Source organism: Lontra canadensis, unplaced genomic scaffold, assembly GCF_010015895.1.
Source record: "Lontra canadensis isolate GAN:19392208 unplaced genomic scaffold, GSC_riverotter_1.0 scaffold35, whole genome shotgun sequence".
NCBI lineage: Eukaryota > Metazoa > Chordata > Mammalia > Carnivora > Mustelidae > Lontra > Lontra canadensis.
The window spans coordinates 2,538,448-2,562,779 of record NW_022631029.1 but is presented as its reverse complement, the minus strand read 5'-3'; the positions used below and the strand labels follow the sequence as shown (position 1 = coordinate 2,562,779).

Genomic DNA, 24,332 nt, shown 5'->3' with positions numbered 1-24,332 from the left:
AAACACTGATGACTTTTGCCCCAGTTCTCTACTGATCTTTCCTTTGCCAAGCCCCTTCATAAATATGCATGAATCCTTAGCTTAAAACTTCCCCAATTTTGTTGTAGGGAGGAGGGAGAGAGCACTGCTTTGGGAAATATCCTCCGCAGTCTCCCTACTTGTTGCAAATAAAAACCTTCCTTTTCCCACTCTTTGGCTTGGTTGTCTTCTAGCCAGACTCACACCAGGAGGAGAACCCAGTTTCCGGTGCAGAAGAACCACCTCCCCCTGAGCTGACCCAGTCCATTTCAGTGGTCAATTACCCCTTTATATCCATTTATCCATTATTTATGCCTTTGCTTAAAGGTTGTTCCTAGATCTCCAGGGGCATCACACAATATACAGCAACTTTTACACTCGATTACTTTCATAAGACACCAAAAAAAATCCCCAATTCTGAAGTGCAACTGTCCCCCGGTTTTCTGGATGAAGCACTGTCTTATCCCCATTTCACAGGTGTGAAAACTGAGGCCTGAGCACCTGTTGGGGGGAAGATTCAAGTTCTACCCTCCAGGTGGTGGTCTTGGGCAGGTCCCCTCTCCCCTCTGTACTTTGGTTGCCTTCTGGGTGGTCCTGCTCATCTCCTAGAGCACTGTGCAACAAACATTTCTTGATCACCACTGCGCCACGGTTGACAAGTGACTTCGCATCTGCAGAACGAATGGGCCAGGCACATGCTAGGTATAGGGGCACACGCAGTCATGCATCTCCCTCTCCAGGGCAACCACAAGGGGCTGCAGGCCACAGCAAAGGGAGTTCTTAGGACTTTCCGGAAGGAGAAAAATGAAGCATACATTAAAAGTAAAATAGTGGATGATCACAGCTTGGGGGTTTCACTGTAAAGAGAGCATGAGCCCCGTGGGAGTGAACAGTGTCTCTGCCCAAGTCATGTGCCTGCCACAAGCAAGGGTGAGTTTCTCTGCTGCCCTAAAGAAGTACCACAAACCAGCTGGCTTAAAACAACAGAAATTTATTCTCTCAATTCTGGAGGCCAGAAGTCTGAAATTCAAGTGTGAACAGCCATAGTCCCTCTGTAATTCTAGGGGAGGATCCACGCGTTCCTTGGCTACGGCCACATTACTCCGGTCTCTGCTTCCATGTCCACATGGCCTTCTGCCTCTGTGTGTCTCCTCTTTGGTCTCTCTCTCTTTTTTTTTTTTTTTTTTTTTTTTGAGATTTTACTTATTTGACAGAGACAGACACAGCAAGAGAGGAACACAAGCAGTGGGAGAGGGAGAGGGACAACCAGGCTCTCCACCAAGCAGGGAGCCCGATGTGGGGCTCGATCCCAGGACCCCGGGATCATGACCTGAGCCAAAGGCAGATGCTTAACGACTGAGCCACCCAGACGCCCCGTCTTTCGTCTCTTATAAGGACACTTGTCATTGGATTGAAGACCTACCTAGATAATCCAGGATGATCCCATCTTGAGATTCTTAATTACATCTGCAAAGACCCTGTTTCCAAGTAAGGTCATAGTCACAGGTTCTGGTTTTAGGACTTGGCATATCTCTTTGGGGGCCACCACTTAACCCACTACAACAGAACAAAGGGTTAGAGTAGTAGCTCTCAACTGCCCCCTGGGGGCACTGGGCCACGTCTGGAGTCATATTTAATTGTCACAACGGGAAGAAGGGTTGCTGCTGGCATCTTGCGGATCAAGGCTGGGGTGTTGCTAAGCATCCTACAATACACAGGACAGCCTGCACCACAAACAATGATCTAGCCCCAAATGTCAAGGATGTGGCAGTTTGGAAATGCTTGGAGAAACAAAAGCCCCAATCAAGTTGGACTTGGCTCCGCAGCACACCACACACACACACACACACACACACACACACATCACTCACTGGGTGATTTCCCCCTGCCCCGTCCCCGCCACGCATCATTCACTGGGTGACTTGGCTTTGAAAATCGGTTTCTCTATGCTGCACCTGTACGATGGAATCAAATCGCACAAACCTGGTAGGACTGTTCAGAGAACAGGAGCCTGGCACCCCATAAAGATTAGAGGAGAGTCCCCCATTACTGAGATCACTCTGCTCCCAGTGCATCTTGCATTCAAACATGGCAGAACTTCCTGGGGTTCTGGTAGGCTGAGGAAAATCTGACCCAGAAATCATTTCTAAGCAGAATGTAACAAGGACACATTAGGAACGAGCCCATTCACAAAATCTTGACAACATGAATTAAATCTGGAGAATGTGGACTTTGTGATTTCCTTTTTATTTTATTTATTTTTATTTTTTACTTACTTTTTGGAGAGAAAGAGAGCATGCATGCATGAGCAGGAGGGACAGAGGAAGAGAAAAAGAGAGAGACTCCAAAATGGGGCTCAATCTCACCAACCTGAGATCAAAACCTGAATTGAAATCAAGAGTCAAATGCCTAACCTACTGAGCCATCCGGGAGCCCCATTCTTTCTTATTGTTTAAAGCCAACGTTAAGTTTCTTTCAGAGTCTCTCATGTTTTCCTAGGCCTGGAAAAAATCCTCTAGACCTGGTGTACTAGTTAGCTATTGCTGTGTAACAAATCATAACAAATCACCCCAAACTGGAGTGGGTATACAACAGGGATCAACTGTTTTGGGGACGCCATAGGTTGCCTGGGCAGTCCCCCTGCTGGACTTGGCTGGCTCAGGCAATCTGCTACAATCTGCCAGGGGCTGGACTGGAAGATCTGGTGTGTAGCAATTGGTGCTGGCTCTCCTGTGAGCATCTAGCTCGCCTTGGTGAAAATTAATGAAGGGAAACTTTCCTGAAATGCAGCTGAAGGTCAGAAGGGGGAGCTCTCCTGTCGGTACCACCGAATTTCAATTACAGGAAGAAATGTCAATTACAGACCCTAAACAGAAATATCAACAGGAAGAAATTATCATTTAATGGACCCAACGGGAAAAGGTGGACATTGCATCTCCTATAAGACATTGACTATCCAAGCATCAGCAAATGAGAAACCATAATCAGTTCAAACTCCTGGTTCCCCCCAGCGGACTTCCCTTCAAAACAACCCTTCCCAACTTCCTCTTTCTCCATAAAATCCTTTTTTGTTTGTTGGACAAGCCTATGGTTTTTACCATAGTTTGCTTGCCTTGAATTGCAATTCTCTGCTATTCCTGAACAAGCCCATTTTTGTTGGTAAAATAACTGACTGTTCTAATTTTAAGGTCAACACCTCCGTGTGGCCTCTTATCCAATAGGCTAGAACAGAGGTCTGCAAATGCAACTCACTGGCCAGATCTGGCTTGCCAGACGCTGAGAATAGTTTTTACATTTAGGAATGGTTGAAGGAAATCAAGAGTAATATTTCATGATGTGCAAAAATTTTATGAAATTCAAACTTCAGTGTCTGTAAATAGAGTTTTATTGGAGCCCAGACACATCAATTCATATGCATATCGTCCAGAGCTACTTTTGCAAGACAGTGGCAGAATTCGAAATTGCAAGAGACCCTATGGCCCACAAATCCAAAAGTATTTACTATCTCACCCTTTATAGAAAAGCTTTGTCAACCGTGGGCTAGGTCAGGTTCCTCACACAGGGCTTTTGGAGGCAGCCTTTTAAGAGAATGAAAATGACAAGCGAGGATAAGACATCCTCCAAACTCAGACCTCCCACCACATTCTCTTGGTCAAAGCAAGTCATGAAGCGGGCCCAGATTCAAGGAAAGGGGAACTAATTTCAAATTCTTGATGAGAGGGGACTGCAAATGCTTGTGGCCATGATTTTCAACCTTACACACGAAGCGATCTTAAGGTGGGCTGTCCCCACTGAATTCAGGGGGGTGTAGGGGAAAAAACCCACACATTTATTTTCATTAACTTCTATTGACCTTAAAAATAAAGTCAGCTAGCAAAAATAGGTTTATTTGGAAATAGTAGAGAATTGTGCAAACTACAGCAAAAACCGTAGCTTCTATCAATAAAGAAGATGAAGGTTATTTTATGGAGAAGATGGGAGGAAGTTGGGAGGGGTTGTTTTGAAGGAAAGTCCAATGGAGAAAAGCAGTTCAGGGTGATGATGGCTAATTGGCTGAGTTGCAGGGGTGGTTGACTTATTGTAGGAGATGCAATGTCCCTCTTTTCATGTTGGGAGCTGCAATTGATCATTTTTTCCTCTGGATTCTTCTAGTGAAGTTCTGAAACTGACCGGTCTTCCTGTAACTGACAGCTGGTATGGTGAGAGCTCCCCCTCCTGGCCTCCTGCGTCCACTTTAACAAGTTTCCCATTAACTTTTACACTTAACTGGAAAGTGGGATGTTTTTCATGTCCTGTCAAAGCAGGTATCAGCCAGCCCTGTGACTTTGACTCCCATGGAAAGCAAAGATAATTTCACATCACATCCTGGCCATTGCAGGCAGACACCTCAAAATACCATTTATCACAGTAGAAATCACAATCATTTGTAGAGCCCTGGTGAACCACAATTACTTAACACATTGAATTAATGAAGAATCTCGTATATTTTACATCACAACTTAATAAGGTATTTTCACACCCATATGTCAGGATTACTGTTTTCCTTTGCAATCCTGTACTTTTTCTTAATGGATTTCTAGCTGTCTTCCGGGAAGGAGCCCATGGGCAGCCTGCCCCTACCCTCAAAGGCAGCACAGAATCAGGTCACGGTTTAAGCAGATTAGTGAGGTCCTAAACTGGCCTCCTAAAGATACCTAATCCTGGGCCAGCTGCCAGCCAGCAGACCAGGGCCACACAAAGTCCCTCCGCCGTGTCCCCAGCGCCCAGCCAAGGCTGCCATGGCCTCCCTGTTCTCCGGCCGCGTCCTGATTCGCAACAACAGTGACCAGGATGAGCTGGACACGGAGGCTGAGCTCAGTCTCAGGCTGGAGAACCGGCTGGTGCTTCTCTTCTTCGGCTCCGGGTCCTGCCCACAGTGTCAAGCCTTCGCACCTATCCTCAGGGACTTCTTCGTAAAGCTCACAGATGAGTTCTATGTGCTGCGGGCAGCCCAGCTGGCTCTGGTGTACGTGTCCCAGGACCCCACAGAGGAGCAGCAGGATCTGTTCCTCAGGGACATGCCAAAGAAGTGGCTCTTCCTGCCCTTCGAGGATGACCTGAGGAGGTGAGGTGGGAGAAGAGGTCAGGGAGGGCTTCCTGGAGGAGGAGATATTTCTGCTGAAAGTGAAGTTTTTGTTTATTGTTCCCTCTGTTCCAGCTGGAATTAATGAGCACGTCCTGTGTGCCAGTTTGTCCCCAGATGGGGTGGGGAGGGGACCACCCAAGGGGCTACGTATGCCCATTTCTACTTAGCTCCCAAGGAGCTTACAACCTAGTTGGGAAGACAGATGTGACACAAAGACTCAAATACATATATAATAAGAAACTGCAGTAATGGTCCAGAGAACAAAGGGAGGATGCCGTGTGGAAATATAATGGGGAGACCTTGCTGAGGTTTGGGGTCAGGGAATGGTTCCCTGAAGAAGTGTTTTTAAAGAGAGACCCCCAAGGCCAGGGAGGATAGGAAAGAGTGAGGAGAGGGAAGGGTTTCCAGGCAGAGGGCACAGCACAGATAAAGGCTGGGAGGCCATCAGAGAAAGAGCAGCAGTTCAGGGAACTGTAAGCAATCACAGATGGGAGGGATGCCTGCGTGGCTCAGCAGGTTAAATGTCTGCCTTTGGCTGGGGTCACGATGCCAGGGTCCTAGGATCAAGTCCCACGTTGGGCTCTGTGCTAAGCCGGGAGTCTGCTTCTCGCTCTCCCTGCTTGTGCTCTCTCTCTCTCTCTCTCTCTCTGACAAATAAATAAATAAAATCTTAAAAAAAAAAAAAAAGTGATGGGAGAGGTCTGCAAGCACCATGCAGAGCAGCACCACGGTCTCCATCTTAATGGGAGTGGATATGATCCTCAGAGTAGCTGGAGCCAGGCAGGAGGGCATCGGAGCTGAGAAAGAGGTGGTGTACCCAGTTGCCCAATGAACAATGCTACAGCTCATGGCTGTCTTAGAACCCTCCCCTTTTCTGCAGGAAGGCATCCCTTTTTTTTTTTTTTTTAGTTTAAAAAATTTTTTTAACATTTTATTTTTAAGTAATCTCTACACCCAGCATGGGGCTCGAACTCACAACCCTGAAATCAAGAGTCACACTCTCCTCCGACTGAGCCAGCCAGGCGCCCTGGTTTTCCTTCTTTTTAAACTTCAACTTTTCGTGATGAAAAATTTCCAAGATATCTCAAGTTGGAAGAAGCATGCAGTGAAATCCACAGCACTCATTGGCACCTGGCCATGTTTGCTTTATCTACACACACGGGAAGTTTGCAAGGAACCATTTGAAAGCGAGTCACAGGCTTCTGACACTTGACTGACTTCATTAATTTTGCTCCCCAAGTTTGAAGTTTCTAGAGACCTTCATTCTCCACCCAACATTATCAGAGTTAGGACACTTGCTCCCTCCTTCTGCCCTCTCTGCCGCTGAGGGGGATCTTTCCTGCAAAGTGGCAACATTTTCCTTCCCAGGGCAAAAATGTCAGCTGTGAGGGTGTCAGAGCCAAACTCGGACCTGCTGACCTCGTGTGACACAAGGTCCTCTGGACAAAGCCTACTCAAGGTGGCTTAGGTGTCTGGACAGAGAGTGAGCGATTCCCTACCCCCGCTTCTCGCCACCCTATACACACAGGAACACACACACGCAGTTCCCAGATAAAATACAGGATGACCAGTTAAAAACAAATTTCGCATCAACAATGAGTCATTTTTTAGTGTATGTTTTTACTTTTTATATTTTTTAAAGATTTTATTTATTTATTTGACAGAGAAAGGGAACACAAGCAGGGGGGGTGGGAAAGGGAGAAGCAGGCGTCGCTGAGCAGGGAGCCCAACGCTGGGCGCTGGGCTGCATCCCAGGACCATGGAATCATGACCTGAGCCCAAGGCAGACGCTTAACCAACTGAACAACCCAGGCGCCCCAGTATACGTTTTTAGCATAAGTATGTCCCGCATAGTGCATGTTGTGATGTTATAACATATATAATTATAATATGACATGACATGACCTGAAATATATGAGGTGGTAGCTTGTCTGAAGTATTGGAGACACAGCGCAGAGGCCACTGCGGCCAGGCCAGGTCCCCGGGCGCCCCCAGCGCACACCGTGCACACAGAAGGCGCTCTGTGAGTCCTGGGAGGAGGGTGTGTGGCTCCCTAGCTCGGAATTGGGGACCGGCTTCCAACCGGACTGACGCGCCCGCCCCGCAGGGACCTCGGGCGCCGCTTCTCCGTGGAGCGCCTGCCGGCTGTCGTGGTGCTCAAGCCCGGCGGCGACGTCCTCACCCGCGATGCCACCGACGAGATCCGGCGCCTGGGCCCGGCCTGCTTCGCCAACTGGCAGGAGGCGGCGGAGCTGCTGGACCGCAGCTTCCTGCAGCCCGAAGACCTGGACGACCCCGCGCCGCGGAGCCTCACGGAACCGCTGCGCCGCTGCAAGTACCGCGTGGACCGGACCGCCCGGGGCAACCACGGCCCCAGGAGCCGGAGCCCACCGGAGCCGGAGGGCGGAGCGGAGGGCGGCGGCGCCGGGGAGCTTTTCTGACCCCCGCGGGGAGCTCGCGCGTGGGGATTCGGGGCTGCGACCTCCAGAGGAGTTACCGCCCCAGACTCTAAGGGGTCACAGAAGGGGACACTCGAGGCAGACGTCGCGGCGTCCGGGCGTCCGGGAGCCGCGCCACCCCCCAGCAGGGGGCCCTCAAACTCACCCGCGGGGCTTCAAGAGATGTAAAGTGCCGCGGGGTGAGAGGCGGGGTGGGGGGGGCGGGGCGTGGCAAGGAGACAGGCAACCCATTCAAAACTAAGCAAAGGACCTGAAGAGGCATTTCTCCAAAGAAGATGCACAAACGACCAACGAACCCACGAAAAGATGCTCAGCCTCCTTAGCCCTTAGGGAAATGCAAATCAAAAGCACGGTGAGGGGCTCCTGGGTGGCACAGTGGATTAAGCCTCTGACTTGGGCTCAGGGCATGATCCCACGGTCCCCCATCGGGCTCTCTGCTCAGTAGGGAGCCTGCTTCCCGCCCCCCCACACACACCCACCGCCTGCCTCTCTGCCTACTTGTGATCTCTGTCAAATAAATAAATAAAATCTTAAAAAAAAAAAAAAAGGCACGGTGAGATTCCCACTTCACGCCCAGTGGGATGGCTATAATCAAAACCCAGGGCGTAATGAGTGTTAGCAGGGAAATGAAGAGAGTGGAGCCCTCGGGCATTGCTGGTGGGAAGGTAAAAGGGTGCAGGTTGCTGTGGAAAGCAGTCTGAGGTTCCTCCATAAGATAAATACAGAATCACCGTAATTACCAGCAATTCCACTCCAGGTATAAACCCAAAAGAAACAGGGACTCAAACAAATAACCGTATGCGTGTTCACAGCAACATTATTCACAACAACTAAAGGTGGGAAAAAACCCAAATGCCCCTCAACAGACAAATGCATAAACACAATGTGGTCCATCCATCAGTGGGATACTCTTCAGCCTCTAAAAGGAACGGAGAACTAATCCACAGTACAATGTAGATGAACGTCAGTGAAAGAAACGGGACACCGGAAGTCATGTATGTTTTGGCTGCATTTATATAAAATGTCCAGAACAGGCAAATCCAGAGACAGAAAGCAGATCAGCGGTTGCCAGGGCTTAGGGGAAGGGGATGGGGTCTCCTTTGGGGATGATGAAAATGTTCCAGAACCAGACAAGATGCTGTTTGCACAACACTGTGTATATACTAAATACCACTGGACTGTTCACTTCGGAATGGTTTCTTTTACGTCATGTAAATCTCACCTCAATGTTTAAAATTAAAAATAAATAGATAATAACCAAAAATACGGGCCATGGGAAGAACAAAGTCGAACAGCGAAAGACAGGGGTGCCTGCTCAAGCCGGGGCCGCCAAAGGGCCTCACCCAGGAGGCGACATTTCGGCAAAGCCTTAAAAGAAGGTCGAACGGAGGGGAAATCGCAGCCTACTGCAAGGTCCGCAGGTAAAGAGACCGAGTATCAAAGTGAATTATTTAAAAATTCGTTCAAGTTTCTTTTTTTTTTTTTTTTGCAATAAAACAGGTGCTTCGGGCAGTGGGCGGTGTGGCGGTCCCTTTAATGAGTTTAGGGGCTTGTAGGGCTCCCGGGATCCAGCCACCGAGCCCATTCCTGTCTTGGGGCCGCCTCTGTCCCTTCTTTGCCCCGCCCCGCGCCGGCCCTGCCCGGCCAGGACCTGGAGACCAGGAGGGGGCGCCCGCAGGGTCCCTGGAGGGAGGAGAAAGACTTTGACCCAAGTTTTCGCAGAACTTCCTCATCCCCACGGCGATCTGCACACCAATCCCTCTACGGCCCCTCAACTTTCAGATACCCCTTGCGGTCCCGCCCCCTTCGGAACTCCTGGGGACCTTTGGACGCCCGCCCAACTCCCCTGTCCCGCTAAAATCTCTTTTATTCCTCGACCGCCCCCCACCCCCACCCCGGCTCACAGACCCCCAGTCATGGCCCGGTCGTACGGCGGCCGGGTGCTGGCCGCGATGACCTTGCTGGGCATCCCCGCGGCGGTGCTGGCGGCGCTGGGAGCGCAGCTGCTGTTCCAGCTGCAGGCGGGCCGCGCCGAGCTTCGGGGACTGCGCGCCGACGGGCTCGGCCCGGAGCTGGGCGCCGGCCCCGGGCTGCCCGAGGACGCGGCCGGGGCACTGCTGCCGCTGGCCGCCGCGCTCGCCGCGCTCGCCCTGGTGTTGGGCCTCACCTGCCTTCTGCTCGCGGCGCTCTGCGGCCACCTGGGCGCCGAGCTGGCGCGGGGGCCCGGCCCCGGCAGGTAGGACAGGCCCCTCCGCCCCGAGGCCCGGATGGGGGCTGGGCAAGCCCAGGCGAGCCGCTGCCCCTGTCGGGACCTCAGGTTGGGGGAGAGCGTCCCCTCTCCCCTCTTCCTTGCTTCCATCCCGTCCTCTCTTCCTCCCCTCTCTCCATCCCCCACCCCCTCTATCATCTCTCCCTCCCTCCATCCCCCCCTCCTTCGGGAGTGCATCGACTGCTGCACTCCCCCCACCCCCACCATTTTACAGAGGTGGAAACTGCGGTCATTGGGGACCCAGGGCCGGGTGGCCCCGGTGTTGACAGCGCTTATCATTGAGGGAACCCTAAGCTCTATGTGCTTTTCGCATTCTGTGGACTAGCCAAGTGAAGGCCCGTGAAGGCCCGTGACCCCTTCTAGGCTGGTGTTCCTGCCTCCCTTACAACAGGGGAGGCTGATCTCTTTAGGATGCCGGGTTTGGAAGAGGGTGGAGGAGATTTGAACTTCCTTCTGGTAGAGCCAGAGCCTGTGCTCTAGTCCTGGGTGGGGATCCTTCCTCAGGCAGCAGAGCTCAGGAACATGGGCACTGGGGGAGGCAGGTGTCAGGGGACAGGGAATGTAGCGAAGAACCTTCCCAGTGTTCCCCTCCAGGATGCTGGGGGAGGGGAGCCAGAATCAGGGTCCCCCGATTCCATGGATTTGAATGGATGGGAACTTTCACCACTGGGGTAGATCTCACCTAAAGTGTGCGCTATCCATTCCATAGCTCAAGGGGGGCTGAAATACACTCATGTGTCAGTCAACAGACCCCAATCATGGGTGTCTTCAGGGGGCTGAGCCCAGCACCAGGAGTAGAGGACACAGCAGGAATCAGGTGGACCCAGACCTGTCCTCATGGGGTAGACAATAGAGATAAGACAAATAACATTAAGTGAGGATGAATGCTGGGAAAGGAGGAAAATGGGGTGATGCCAAGAAAGAGGGCGGAATGGGGGTTGAAATGGGACCATCTGCGTAGGCTTGAGCAGAGACTTGAAGAAGGGAAAGAGGCAGAAGATCTGGAGGACTGTGATCCAGACAGGAGGAACACCATGTGCAAAGGACCTGGGGCAGGAATGAGCTTGGGGTTTTAGGGGAAGATCAAGGTGATTGATGTGGCTGGAGGGAGACATAAGGGAGATAAGGGCAGAGAAATCAGGAACTGGACCATGTAGCTCTTCTTGTGCTGTGGTGAACCCTTTGGGGGTTACTCTGCCTGAGAGAGTTGTGAGAAAGGAGGGGCATGATCTGACTTCAGTTTGGAATAACCCCTCCGGCCACTGTGGGAAAAGGGGGCATGAGATCAGGTGGTGGAGAGACTGGGGAGGAGGCCACTTCTGCTGTACCACTGGGAGATGAGCGATAATGGAAGCTCTCAGAGCCTCTGTTTCTTAAACCTCCAGGAGGGAGGAAGGGAGAGTGCACACAACAGAAGCACTTAGCATGGTGCCAGGCTCAAAACGAAGACCTCCATCAGTCTCAGCTCTTGGGAATCTCTGTTTCCACCATGTCTGATAACAAGTTAGGCCTGGTTTCTTTACTTCCCAAATGAGCTTATGGTCTGTAAAATAATGGAAGTCAGGTGCACAGCTAGTGTCTGTGCATAACAGCTGCCTCATGAGTGTTGCATTTTGAATGGACTAATGTATACGGATGGGCCATAGAAGAGGGGGAAAGGATGGCGGATGGATGAGCGGTGAATGAGGAATGGATGAATGGACAGATGGATAGTTGGTTGGATCAATGGATAGTGAGGGGGAGATGGATGGTGGATGGATGGGTGGGTGAAGGATGGAAGGGTGGATGGAAGGACGGGTAGTTGGGTGGTGAATGGCAAATGGGTGGGTGGACAGATGGTGGCTGTTTCAGTAAGTGGTTGGATGGATTAATAGGGCCTGATTGAATGGATGGATGGCCGTACGGTTGAATAATCGATGGGGATGTGTAGATGGTAGATGGTAGTGGTACCTGGAAGGATGGATGAATGGGTAGGTAGAGAGATGGATGGATGGGTGGGTGGATGGATGGATGGATGGGTGGATGGGTGGATGGACGGGTCCTTACATAGATCTCGGGCCTCCCTGGCCTTCCCCCACCAGCTCCACCTGAGCCCATTCTCTTCCTGCTGCCCCCTCAGGTCTGACTGGTTTCTCTATGACTGCCGCCTCCTCAGACACATGGCCCTTGGCCTTTTCTGCTGTGGGGTCTCTGTCTACTTAGCAGGTGCGTGCTGGGGGATAGAATGTTGGGTGTAGAGCCCTGGGCTGGGGTGGCCAAGGGTCGTGGCCCCATAACTGAAGTCAGCTCCAGTGCCAGTCTGCCTATGTTCAACTCTTGGCTCTGACACTTTCTTGCTCTGGGACCTTGGGCAGATTCCCTCTGTGTCCAGGTTTCCTCATCAGTACAGTGGGGATACATAGTTCCCTGCCTTCTAGAATTACTAAGGGGATTCCGGGTTAATCCCTGAGAAAGACTGTGAATGACATCTGACCCCAGTAGGGGTTCCATAAGTCATAGTGGTCTTCAGAACATTTTTGACTCTTCAGTTTCCTACATTTGGTTTGAACAAAAATTTTCATGTCCTTGGTGTTTTTTTGGAGATAGTGTTTCATGGGTTGGTCTTAGTAAAAAGCTGTTGGTTACAAATATCAGAACCTCCAGCTCAAGAATGGCTTAGGTTTAAAAAAAAGTGCTTTATAAACCGGAAATGCAGTTGTAAATCCCAAAACATGAAACAGAACAAAAACTAAAAGTGTGGGTGCCAGAAGGACACAGCCCATTGTCTTTCCTTCCCTGACTTGTGATAACTTTTCTTAGATCAACATCCTCTCACCCACACTTGCCAGTAAAGTAATCAAAGCATCAAGCATCCTAACATCTTATATATCGTTCTAATCTTAGAAAATGCATTGATGGTGCTGCAGACTCAGGGCTGAAACATACACAGACCACTGGCAGTCCTATAAACAACCTGTTTTACTAGAAGAAAAAAATATTCAGCTGAATGAAAAACAAGGGGTTTGCTATTACTGTTTTTTTTTTTTTTTTCATTCCTACAACAGAGAAATAGAAGTTTAGGAGATATATTTAAATTATTTATTTGTGAGATGTGAGCCTAGGGTTCATTATGGGACTATAAGGGTATATATGGATATATAAAGTGCAGGGAACTCTGCATAACTTTTGCTGTTAGACTTAATAAAATGCTCCAGCTGTGAGTTTTTTTAAAAGGAGAGTGGAGGGGGTGACGCATGTATCTGTAAAGATCGGGGCTGGTTGGCCTCAGGTGCAGCTGGATCTAAGTGCTCCACAAGGTAATCAGAAATGCCTCTTGTTTCACCTCTTCACCTGCTATCCCCTGGGAAAGATGCCTTTATCTATAAGTGCTTTCAACACAATGCCTACAACCTTGAGCCTTTTCCCAGGCTGGCAAAAAAAAAAAAAAAAAAAAAAAAAAAAAAAAAAAAAAATTGTTGGAGACTTGGAGAATAAGATATCCTCATTCTAATACACAAAAAAACTCACAAAGAGGGAAAAAAGGTAACTGTGTCAGCCTCATTAAGTGTTAAATTAAGAATTTGTTGAGCTCCCATTTAGATTCCTTTTGAGGTTAGATTACCTCACTCAGCAAGAATGCCCGAGCACATCCAGCCAATCATCCAATCATCCATTCGTTGCTAGCCAGAGCCAAAAGAATAATTTAAAAAACCTTTTCAAAAATGTTTAGAGCAAAAGAAGTCCTTGGCCTCACTTTAATCTGTCGAACATGATGCAGTGTGGCATCTTAAAAGCAAACAGTACAGAGCCGGACAAAGCATAAAGACAGCCAGCAAAGTGCCAAGAAGGCTTCCAGGCCACTTTGGGCTTCTCCTGGACCAATTCCCCCGCTGCTGCAGTAAGAAAATTCCTCTCTACCCACAGCCCAGTCAAAAGCCCCAGGGCTTGATTTGATTGGCTGGGCTTGGGTCATGTGATAGCCCTGCACCAATCAGTACAACCAGGGGAAGCAATGCTTTGATTGGCCTAGCCTAGCACCATACCCATCAAAGATGTCAGAGAGGTGGCTCAGTGCTCCTACATTAACGATCTGGATGAAGGTAGGGACTGAGCTGGTGGTTTTCAATGGGAACAGATTCTGCTGATCCAGGGGACATTTGCCAATATCTGGAGACATTTTTGGTTGTCATGACAGGGAAGGGGGAAAATGCTACTGCATCAAGTGGGTAGAAGCTGCTAAATATCCTACAGTCCACAGGACAGTCCTCATCAAAAAGAATGGTGCCAGCTGGGTGCTGGACAAGTCAACAAGCTAGAGCAGATTGGTCCTCAAGGTCAGGTCACCAACCATCTCGTTGAGACCAGCAAACAGGCCAGAGAGGGGATGTGATTCACTCAAAGTTAAATCACGGGATTCAGGAAGCCTGAGATCTGTGTTTTTTTTAGTTGTGGTCAAGTACAAAGAACATAAAATTCACCATTTTACAGTAAAATGCATGTGATGATGGTGTAAGAGGATTAGGTAGTTAAGCTATGTGCCTATCATGTACAAGTTTCTGTGACTGCCCTCTGTTTGGGGGAGCTCTCCCAGAGCTTGGGGAGCAAATGTTTGTTGACTAAGTAAATGAGAGCCATTTCTTTCCCCAGCACTGTCCATCTATGCCCTGCTGCTCTTTGAGATCGAGACAGGTGCAGCAGCCGCCTCCATCCTTGGAGTGGGTGCTCTGGTCCTGGTGGCGGCGCTGACCCACACTCTGCTCCGAGCTGCCCGGGCCACCCGCCGTGGCCTCCATGAACTGTCCCCACCACACTTTGAAGACGACCCTGTCCGCCCTGCTGAAGTCTCCAAGGCCAGCCCCAGGGCTCAGCCCCAGCAGGGTACCCACCACCAAACCCCCTACTCATCCTGCCCAGAACCTGGGGACCCCCTCAGACCCACAGTCACTGCTACAGCACCTGCAGCCATGGGGGGAGGCCGGGAGAGCAGCCTGCCTTTATCCCGCTTGCACCAGACACTGTCGGCTGGCAGGGGCCACTGGGAAGGGGTCACCCACGAGATGCGTAGCATGCTGGGCCACCGGTCACGGGGCTCAGGGAAGGACTCTACACTGGTGTGAACCCAGGGGCCAGGGATAGAGACCTGGTGTCAGGCAGCAGGAAGAGGACTCTGTAAAGATAGGTCCAGGCTCAGCCACAGTAGCAGTATGACTTGATTTCTCAGCATCCATGCCTTGTGTCTTCAAGGTGGCTTCATGTCACAAAATGGCTGCCAGGGCTCCAGCCTTCACCTCCTCTCTCAGAGGGAAAGGCAGAGACCAGGGGGCACTCAGCACCTGGAAATCTTCCTGGGAGGCCTTAGGACCCTCCTGCTTATACCTCACTGGCGAGAACAGAGTCACATGGCCACATCTCTGGGCAGAGGAGGCTGGAAAATGTAGCTGTCCAGATGTTAGATGCAGGAGGGGAGGGTCGGGCTTAAACAGTGGTTCTCTAAATGTCTCCATCCGTTTTACAGATGAGGACACCGAGGTCCAAAGAAGGGCAGTGACTCACCAGGAGTCCCATGGCCAGTACTGAGCATCAGAGTCAGGATTCGAACCGGGTTTCTGTAACCCCCATGCTGCTGACAGTGCAAGTCTCAGACTCTGCGACTTCTTCCAGGCTGTGAGCATTTGAAATCTGTGTGTGCTGTGCTCAGAGCACCCTAGGGCCCCAGGTGCACATGGACGGCTGAACCCAGCCTTCTGGCTGTGGTCTTCGCTGCTCTGTGTCTCAGTTTCCTTGTTTATAAAATGTGGCCAGAAGCAGTTCCCCCTCCTAGGGCTCCTGTGAGACTTGGTGTAAGCCAGTCCAGGTGCCTGTGCACAGTAGATCCTCAGTGCATGTTAACCTGTGTCATCATCAGTCGGGTGCCCTGGTGGCAGGAGAAGGTGGGTTGATGGCCACTTTCTGGGGCTCACAAAACTGCCAAGGCTTAGAGTGGATGACTCAGAGCCCCAGGGATCTCCAGAGGCCCTGGCCCCAATCCCATCTCATGCAGCCCTCAAATAAACTCTGACCCTCGCTATCTCCTTTGTCACTCGAGTCACATCCAAACATGTTGTGTGGTCAAGCCCAGGCCTGGGGTAATGGGTGGGATGACAGGAGTGGGGTGGGGAGGCAGAAGTGGGGGGCAAGGGTCTATTCCTGTAGACCCTAGTTGGGGAGCCATGTCCCACAAATCTTCATGCACATAAATTTCACTGGGGGTGGGGATGCCTGACCTCCACTCTCACCCCAAATGGACAGATGTCCCCAGAATTCTCCTAGTGCATCCCTTCCTGAGCCACACAGGCTCTCTGAGTCCCAGGGAGAGAGGAGACGGCTCAGCCACAATGTGATTTCAAGCCCCCCTAGGACCCTTTCCTACAGACAGACAGGTGACAGCACTCAGTGGGGTGGGGGGGAGGGGCTGGTCCCTCAAGCCTGACCCTGGCAGGGATCCTACTGATCTGATACACCCAGACCTGAGTGGCCCACCAACTCCAACTCCAGCTGCCTCCTCCCAGAGCGGCTCGTAAGATGCATAGACCTCCTTGCTGGTGGAATGGAGTGAGGACAGAACACACATGAACGTCCCACATGGCGCCTGACACGTGGGAGCACCCAGTAAGCATGGGTTCTTGGGGACCACAATAAATATCAATGGAAAAAATCAAATAAGAATAAATGTCAGGGGACCTGGCTGGCTCAGTAGGTAGAGCGTCTGACTCTTGACCTCAGGGCCATGAGTTCAAGCCCCATGTTGGGTGTAGAACTTACTTTTAGAAATAAATAAGTAAATAAGTGTTACATCATTATAACATGCCTGGTTCTGCAGACACGTGCCAGGCACTTTCCTGGCCTCGGTTTATCTTTGGGACAGCCCCACTTACAGATGGGGAAACTGAGACCGAGGAAATAAGGCCACATGGTGGCCATGGCTGGAACCTCATTACCCCATCACAGAGGGTTCCAGGACACAGCAGGTGCCTGAGAAACACTGGGAATTGTCGTTTCTGAGACTCCTCTGGAATGGGGCAGTCCCCTGGGACTCAGGTGTGGGAGAGGAGAATGAGGAGGAAGGACCATGGCTGTCTGCCAGCGAGCAGCACCTCATCTCCTGGACTGGGCAGGGGAACCAAAAGCTGGACCCCTCAGCCTCATCTCCAGGGCGAGGCCTAGGGTGCAGGTGCAAACCTGGAGACCTAGAAGAATTGAAAACAGGTCTTCAAACAAATTCTTCTACAAACATATTCGTAGCAGCACTAGTCACACCCGCCAAAAGGTGGAAACAACCCAAATGGCCATCAACAGGTAAGCGGATAAAAAATGTGATGAATCCATCCAACGGGAATATTAACTCAGCCATGAGAAGGGACAAAGCACTGACCTATGCTACATATGGATGAAGCTCGGAAACATCATGCCAAGTGAAAGAAGTCACACACAAAAGGCCACATAGTGTGGGATTCCACGTATATGAAACATCCAGAACAGGCCCATCCATAGAAATGAGGCAGATCAGTGGCGGCCAGGGGCTGGGGTGGGGGGGGGGGGGGGGCATGGGGAGCGACTGCTCATGAGGATAGGCTTTCCTTTCTGGGTGATAGAAATGTTCTGGAATTAGACAGGAGTAATGTTTGCACCACATTGTCAGTGCACTAAATGCTTCTGAATTGTGCACTTCTTAGATTTTATTTATTTATTTATTTATTTATTTATTTATTTATTTATTTGACAGAGAGAGATCACAAGTAGGCAGAGAGGCAGGCAGAGAGAGGAGGAAGCAGGCTCCCTGCTGAGCAGAGAATTGTGCACTTTCAAGTGGTGAATTCTGTGTCATGTGAATTTCACCTTAATCAAGACAAATTTAAGGAGCCACTTGTTCTCAGGCTCCTGCAGGTACAGATGGGGTCCTGAACTAGAATGAGCTCCTTAAATGTTGTACCTCTCGAGCTCACTAGCCTCACTCTCCTCTGACCCTTGCTCATCCTCGTGGAACCCAGGACAGGAGCCCTGAAAGCTATGCAAGGTTTCAGCTTGGAAGGCCGGCTGGGAGTGCTGCCCATGGCTCAGTCAAAACCTGCCCCGCCTTGCCGGCTGAGCCCTGGAAGGGACGCGGAGCATCCTCATATCTCGGCCAGAATCAGGTGAGAGGGGATGAGGCTGATCCTGGGGCTGGAGCCAAAGGCTCAGGTCGCTCTGTGTCCTCCAGGAGCTGGGACAGACCTGGCTCCGGAAACAGTCATGCGACCTGCCACTTTAGTTTCCTTTACAAAATAAGGTAACCTCCTCCACTCCACCAAACACAGCTATGAGGACCAAATCAGAAAGGATATTGACGTCTCCATTAATTCCACGGGCCATGCAAAAACCAGCAGCTGTCAGCATCCTGGTGTGATTAGAAAGTGGACAACATCTCTCAAAGATGTTGCCTTGGATTGGGATCATCAGAACTAGACCTTGAGGGGCGCCTGGGTGGCTCAGTGGGTTGGGCCTCTGCCATTGGCTCGGGTCATGATCTCAGGGTCCTGGGATCAAGCCCCACATCTGGCTCTCTGCTCGGCGGGGAGCCTGCTTCCCCCCCCACCCTGTCTGCTTCTTGTGATCTTTCTGTCAAAGAAATAAATAAAATCTTAAAAAAAAAAAAAAAAAAAGAACTAGGGGCGCCTGGGTGGCTCAATGGGTTAAAGCCCCTGCCTTCAGCTCAGGTCATGATCCCAGCCAGAGTCCTGGGATCCCAGAGTCCTGGGATCGAGCCCCGCATTGGGCTCTCTGCTCAGCAGGGAGCCTGCTTCCTCCTCTTTCTCTGCCTGCCTCTTTGCCTATTTGTGATCTCTGTGAAATAAATAAATAAAATCTTTGGGAGGAAAAAAAAGATTAAAAAAAAAAAAGAACTAGACCTTGAGATGATTTGAGGGATGTGGTTTGTCTATATGGGAGATTACCCCAGGAACCCCCAGAGCCCTTCGGGGACACCAGTGAGCAGACAGTACTGTGGGCAACTGAGACTCCATGTTGTTGGGGACCTCTGGGAAACAGCATAGAGCACACACAGCAGAGTCGTCCCCACACAGGGGCTTGGGCCTGGGGTGTTTATCCACTGAACCCCATCAGGTATTGGCTGAGAGCTGCTTCTAGAAAGATTAACCCCTCACACTTCTGGTCTTCCCTGTGCACCAGCTGGACACACTCTTGTGGCCAAAGGAGGGCCCAGGAAGGGTTGGAGGTATTTTCTGTGAATGACATTCATCAGGGAGAGATAAACATGAAGAGGCTGAAGGGGAGTGGGGGTAGAGAGTGTCTGTTCCAGCTTTGTTGCATTTTTGCAACAGCAGGCATAGTGGGGGATACTGAAAACACTTAACCACACTATTCCTGGTTGAGAAGAACTATTGAGTTTTGGCTGCCCACCATGGCTCGGATACCCTGACTAATTCACACAAGCATCACCATTGTTGTCCCCTTGATCCAACTGGTCTCTCTTTAGTTCTGCACATGCAATCTACTGAAAGTGGCAGGACAGAGCTGGGGTCCTCTGTGCTTGTGACACTTAGAATGGGAAGCCAGATGCCACCTTGAAGGAAATTGCTCTGCATGACAAAGGGCATATTCCGCGCACACACACACACTCCCCAGAAAACACTTTATGAACACACTTTAAAACATATTTTGGGTGAAATAAGAGTTTTGAAAAGACCTCATGAACCCTCCGTTTCAGGATGGTTCTGGTACAGTGCAAATTGGACCTTAGGCTCAGAAGGGTTCAGAAGGCTCAGAAGACCACCCAAGATGCAAAACTGAGTTTATTGGGATAAATGGAGCAATAATCACAAAAATACTATCTCAAAATCAAGCACTCTTTCTTTCCAATTTCAATATCCTTTGAGTTTGTATCTGTTAGCTCTTGTTGCAAATCATCCTCCAAAGTTAGCCGCTCAGAAGGACACGCATTTAGGGGAGCCTGGGTGGCTCAGTGGGTTAAAGCCTCTGCCTTTGGCTCAGGTCATGATCCCGGGGTCCTGGAATCGAGCCCCGCATCGGGCTCTCTGCTCAGTGGGGAGCCTGCTTCCTCCTCTCTCTCTGCCTACTTGTGATCTCTGTCTGCCCAATGAATAAATAAAATCTTTGAAAAAAAAAAAAAGAAAAAGAAGGACACGCATTTATTATCTGACAGTTTCTGGAGGTCAGGAATCTGGGCATGGCTCAACTGAGACCTCCCCTTCAGACTGCAGTCTGGGTTCAACAGGGGTAGGATCTGCTTCCAAGCTCACTTCGGGGTTGTTGGCAGGGGGCCATCCATTCCCTACAAGCTGCGGAACTGAGGGCCTTGGTTCCCTTCTGGCTGTTGGTAAGAGGCTGCCCTCAGTCCCATCATACATGGGCCTCTTTATAAGCCAGTCTGCTTTAGCAAAACCAGCAAGAGAGTCTGCAACCAGACGGAAGCCACTGGCTTAGAACCTAATCATGGAAGCAACACCATCACCCTTGCTGTGTTCGGTTGGTTAGAAGTGAGTTGCTAGGTCCAGCCCATACCCAAGGGAGGGGATTATAGGGGTCTGAACACCAGGACACCATGGTCTTTGGGGACCATCTCAGAAGCTACCTAATGTCTCGTAAATTGTCTTCAGGCTCTGCCTGAAGACAATTAAAAAGGGCAGGTGTCTGAGCAGGATGAGAAAGGGGTGTTTTCCATACAGCACAAATCAGCTGTTTTCAAGTTAGGATCTCTAAGCCGCCAAGACTGCAGAACAGCTAAGGAACTCAAACTCTGGCGAGACCAACAGCCAACATTAACGCAATTGCGATGCCAAGTGTTGGTGAAGACACAGAGTCGCTGAAACTCATTGACTGGGGGCGGGAGCGTAAACTGGTACAACAGCTTTGGAAGTCTGCTTGGCTACAAATCTGAGAGCTGAACACAGGCCTCACCTACCACCCACGATCGCCACTCGGGGCATTTACACAACAGGAGCGGGTGCGTGTTCCTCAAAAGACATGTACAAGAGTACCCAGGGTGGTTTTGTTCAGTGGAAGATGGAAGATGGAAGATCTGGAAGACATCCAGACGTTTATCAGGAGGGGAGCAGGGGAACAGACTGGTACCTCCATGCAGTGGACTCAGCAATGAAAAAAAAGAAATGACTCATACAGGCGACACACTAGATAAATGTCAGAGATGGAATATTGAACAGAATTAGCCAGACTCGGAAGAGAACTCAGGAGGGCATTACACTTCTATCAAGTTCAAGAGCCAGTAGGATGACTGATGAGGTAGAACCCTGTAGCTTTAGGGGGCTTGAAGGCGGGTGGCAAAGGGATGTTTGAATCTGGCCCGGGTGGGTGCTCTGATGGGGTGGAGAGAGCAGTAGGGGCCACAGCTGGGCTCAGCAACATTTGAATACAGGAAGCATGGGTTTTGCACTAGCGGAGGCCGCTGGGGTTGCATCCCTCCTGCACCTGCTTGGACTTTGCACTCCAGAAACCGTTCAGCTGGGCGGACCTTTTGGAGCCGGGAAGTGTTTCTGCAAGTCAGTAGAGCCGTGGAGGGACGAGTGCATTCTCCCTCAGAGCTGCACTGAGGTAAGGCCCATTGAGATTCCCATTATAAAGATGAAGAAACTGAGGTATGGAGAAGCTAAGCCACAGCTCAGCATCACCAGCAAGTGAGCAGGGGAGGTGGGACCTCATCTCGCCCTATGACACCTGTCTCAGGTGGGAGCAAGCCAAAGGCAGGAGGGATAAAGTTTTGGCCCCCTCCTCTGTAGCCCAAGGTGGTGTAAACTCAGCCACAGGAGTCAGGGTTGATGTGGCCCAAGACGGGGGTGCATGAGTGGGCTCCAAGGTGACCCTCGAGCACTTCCCAATGCTGTCCTCGGGCCCCAGGGGGCTCAGAGGGTTGGGATTTTGCTGAGTCATCGGCCTAGCAATACCAGCAAGTCCAGTCAGATCTGGGGCCAGGACGGCTCATCTGGGGGCCCCTGGTCACCCACGATGCCCTGGAAAGTGATCCAGAGCTGGTTTCAGGGTGGCCAAGAGGGTGACCGGGGAGAACAAACAGCCTTTGCTTCTCGGCCAGATCAGATTCCACGGCCGGCCGGCGCCAGAGCAGACTGGGCGGGACCCAACAGGCGCCCAGAGAGCGGAAAGGTGGGGAGATGTCTCAGCACCGAAGGCCTAGTTTTCCCGAGGCAGCTGAGCTATACGGGGGAGGGAGCATATTTTCAGTTTCCCCTTGCCCCCCTGTCCAGGACAGCTTGCGGTCTCTCCCCTCAGACGTCCAGGACAGGACCATTCTGCTTTCCTCTGACTCCAGACCAGGACAGGCCACAAGCGGCTGAGTGGGTGGTACACCCCTGAGGGGGACCAAGTGGGGCGAGTTCTGGCCGGTGATCTGTGACCAGAGCTCTGATGAGGCACTTCCAATCCAGGGTATCTCACGGACAGGGCAAGAGCTTCCTGAGTCTGGCCCTGCTGTCACAGCAGAGAAGGGGCAGCTCCTTTGGGCGGGTCTCAGAGCCTGTGACCAGCAGCCTGTTGCTGCCCCGCCATCGGCACCCAGTACAAAAGAGAAAGAAGCCTTAGCCTTTCTAAGCCACAGAGATCCGGGGATGTTCCCGACATCAGCAGAACCTGGGCCACTCTCATGCTGCAGGGACCTAGGGCAGACAGAGCAGGAAAGGAAGAAATGCGGGTGCTGGTGCGGGTGCGGGAGAAAAATGGTGTGAGCCCTGGATCATTCATTTACAAAGTGGCCCACCCCATTATGTGCAGATCCCGGTCTTTGTTGAGTTCTGCTGGCCTCGAGATTGATTTGCCCTCGAGATTGATTTGCCACCTTCAGACCAAAGCTTGTAGCACTTCGTGGTCACTCAGGGACAAGCACAGAGCAGGGTTCCGGAAATGTGAATCACTGAGGAACACGGCCCCCACTGAAGTGGGACACCATCTCACATCAGCTTGGACTATGCACAGGTGACCTTTCTACGGTCCATCTAGCGGCACATTTTCCACATTTTTGCATGGCAGTTTTGCCATTTAAAAAGGTTTCTGGGGGCACTTAGGTGGCCCAGTGGGTTAAGCCTCTGCCTTCGGCTCAGGTCATAATCTCGGGGTCCTGGGATCGAGCCCCGCATCGGGTTCTCTGCTCAGCACGGAGCCTGCTTCCCCCTCTCTCTGCCTGCCTCTCTGCCTACTTGTGACCTCTGTCAAATAAATAAAATCTTTTTTAAAAAAAAGGTCTCCAGGGGCACCTGGCTGGCTCAGTCAATTGAGCGGCTGCCTTTGGCCTGGGTCGTGGTCTCAGGATCCTGGGATAGAGCACCTAGCTGGGCTCCCAGGGCATCTGCTTCTCCCTCTCCCTCTTCTCCCTCTCCCTCTGCCCCTCTCCCCCACTGGTGCGCGCTCTCTCTCTTAAGTAAATAAATAAAATCTAAAAAAAAAAAGAAGAAAGAAAGAAAAAAGTCTCCAAGCACAGTGCTTAGTGCTGTCTAGTGTCCCCAAATGCAAGAAGGCGGGGATGTGCCTCCTGGAGAAAATGTGTGTTAGATGAGCTTTGTTTAGGCTTGAGTTAGAGCACGGCCGCTGGAAGTTCAATGTTAACCAGTCAGCCGTATCTATTAAATAAGGTGTCTTGAAACACACGCCAAACAAGGTCATGTACTGACTGCTTGACAAAAAAAGTGACTAAAGGCTTGCAGGAACCTACCTCTGTATTCGCTGTGGAATCCCGTATTCCCTAACTCAGTGTTCACTGCAAAGTTACAGAACGTTAACTACCGCGAATAAGAATTAACTGAACGGATCCACCGCAGAGCAGAGCAAAAAGATACACAGAGGAGCTTGAAGATGAGGACAGTAGGCTCTGGGTTCAAATCTCAGCTGTGGGCGCGTCTGAGTGGCTCAGTTGGTGAAGCATATGCCTTCGGCTCAGGTCAGGAGCTCAGGGTCCTGGGCTGGAGCCCTGCATCCAGCTCTGTGCTCAGAAGGGAGCCTGCTTGTCCCTTTGCCCCTGCCCCTGCTCATGCTTGCTCTCTCGAATAAAATCTTTTAAAAAAGAACATCTCGGCTGTGACCTCAGCTGCCCCGGCCTCAGTTTCCCTATCTGTAAGATGCCAAAACTAGGGCTTCCTATCGGGGTGTGGGAACAGAAAATGAGACACTGTACATCGGGTGTTGGGCATCTGATCCCCTCCCCATGATCCAAACGTAATTGAAATTGTTACTCCTGCTACGCGCAGTGTCGGAGGGGCAGACCGGGGCTTCTCTGATCTACAGGCCCGCTCAGTCACTCGCTAAGCCTGTTCCCTGCCCCTGTGGAATATTCTGGCCGTGGCAGTGGAGCTGCTGCCTCTCCTCGATTTTGCTTACTGGGTGGGCATCTGCCCTGTCTTGTGCTGGGTGCGCATGGCAAAGACGGTGAGCCACAGAGGACCGGCAGCCAGGATCGGAACTCCAGACG

The 24,332-nt window shown here is 51.0% G+C and overlaps 2 protein-coding genes across 4 annotated transcripts; both read left to right on the top strand.

Annotated features, from left to right (window-relative positions):
• The first annotated feature begins 4,796 nt into the window (after positions 1–4,796).
• NXNL1 (nucleoredoxin like 1) lies at positions 4,797–7,584 on the top strand. Its single transcript, XM_032868488.1, has 2 exons — positions 4,797–5,122; positions 7,251–7,584. The coding sequence occupies exons 1-2, from the start codon at positions 4,797–4,799 to the stop codon at positions 7,582–7,584; spliced, it is 660 nt and encodes a 219-aa protein (XP_032724379.1).
• Positions 7,585–8,740: 1,156 nt separating this feature from the next.
• Positions 8,741–15,917, top strand: TMEM221 (transmembrane protein 221). 3 transcript variants are annotated; one of them, XM_032867613.1, is made up of 4 exons: positions 9,281–9,838; positions 11,991–12,076; positions 14,498–14,728; positions 15,366–15,917. In XM_032867613.1, exons 1-4 carry the CDS (start codon positions 9,519–9,521, stop codon positions 15,425–15,427), a joined length of 699 nt encoding a protein of 232 aa, XP_032723504.1. In that variant the 5' UTR covers positions 9,281–9,518; the 3' UTR covers positions 15,428–15,917. The 3 variants fall into 3 exon arrangements, with proteins under 3 accessions (XP_032723503.1, XP_032723504.1, XP_032723502.1); XM_032867612.1 differs by lacking the exon at positions 9,281–9,838 and adding an exon at positions 8,741–9,023 and having other exon boundaries at positions 14,498–15,917; XM_032867611.1 differs by having other exon boundaries at positions 14,498–15,917.
• The last annotated feature ends 8,415 nt before the right edge of the window (positions 15,918–24,332 follow it).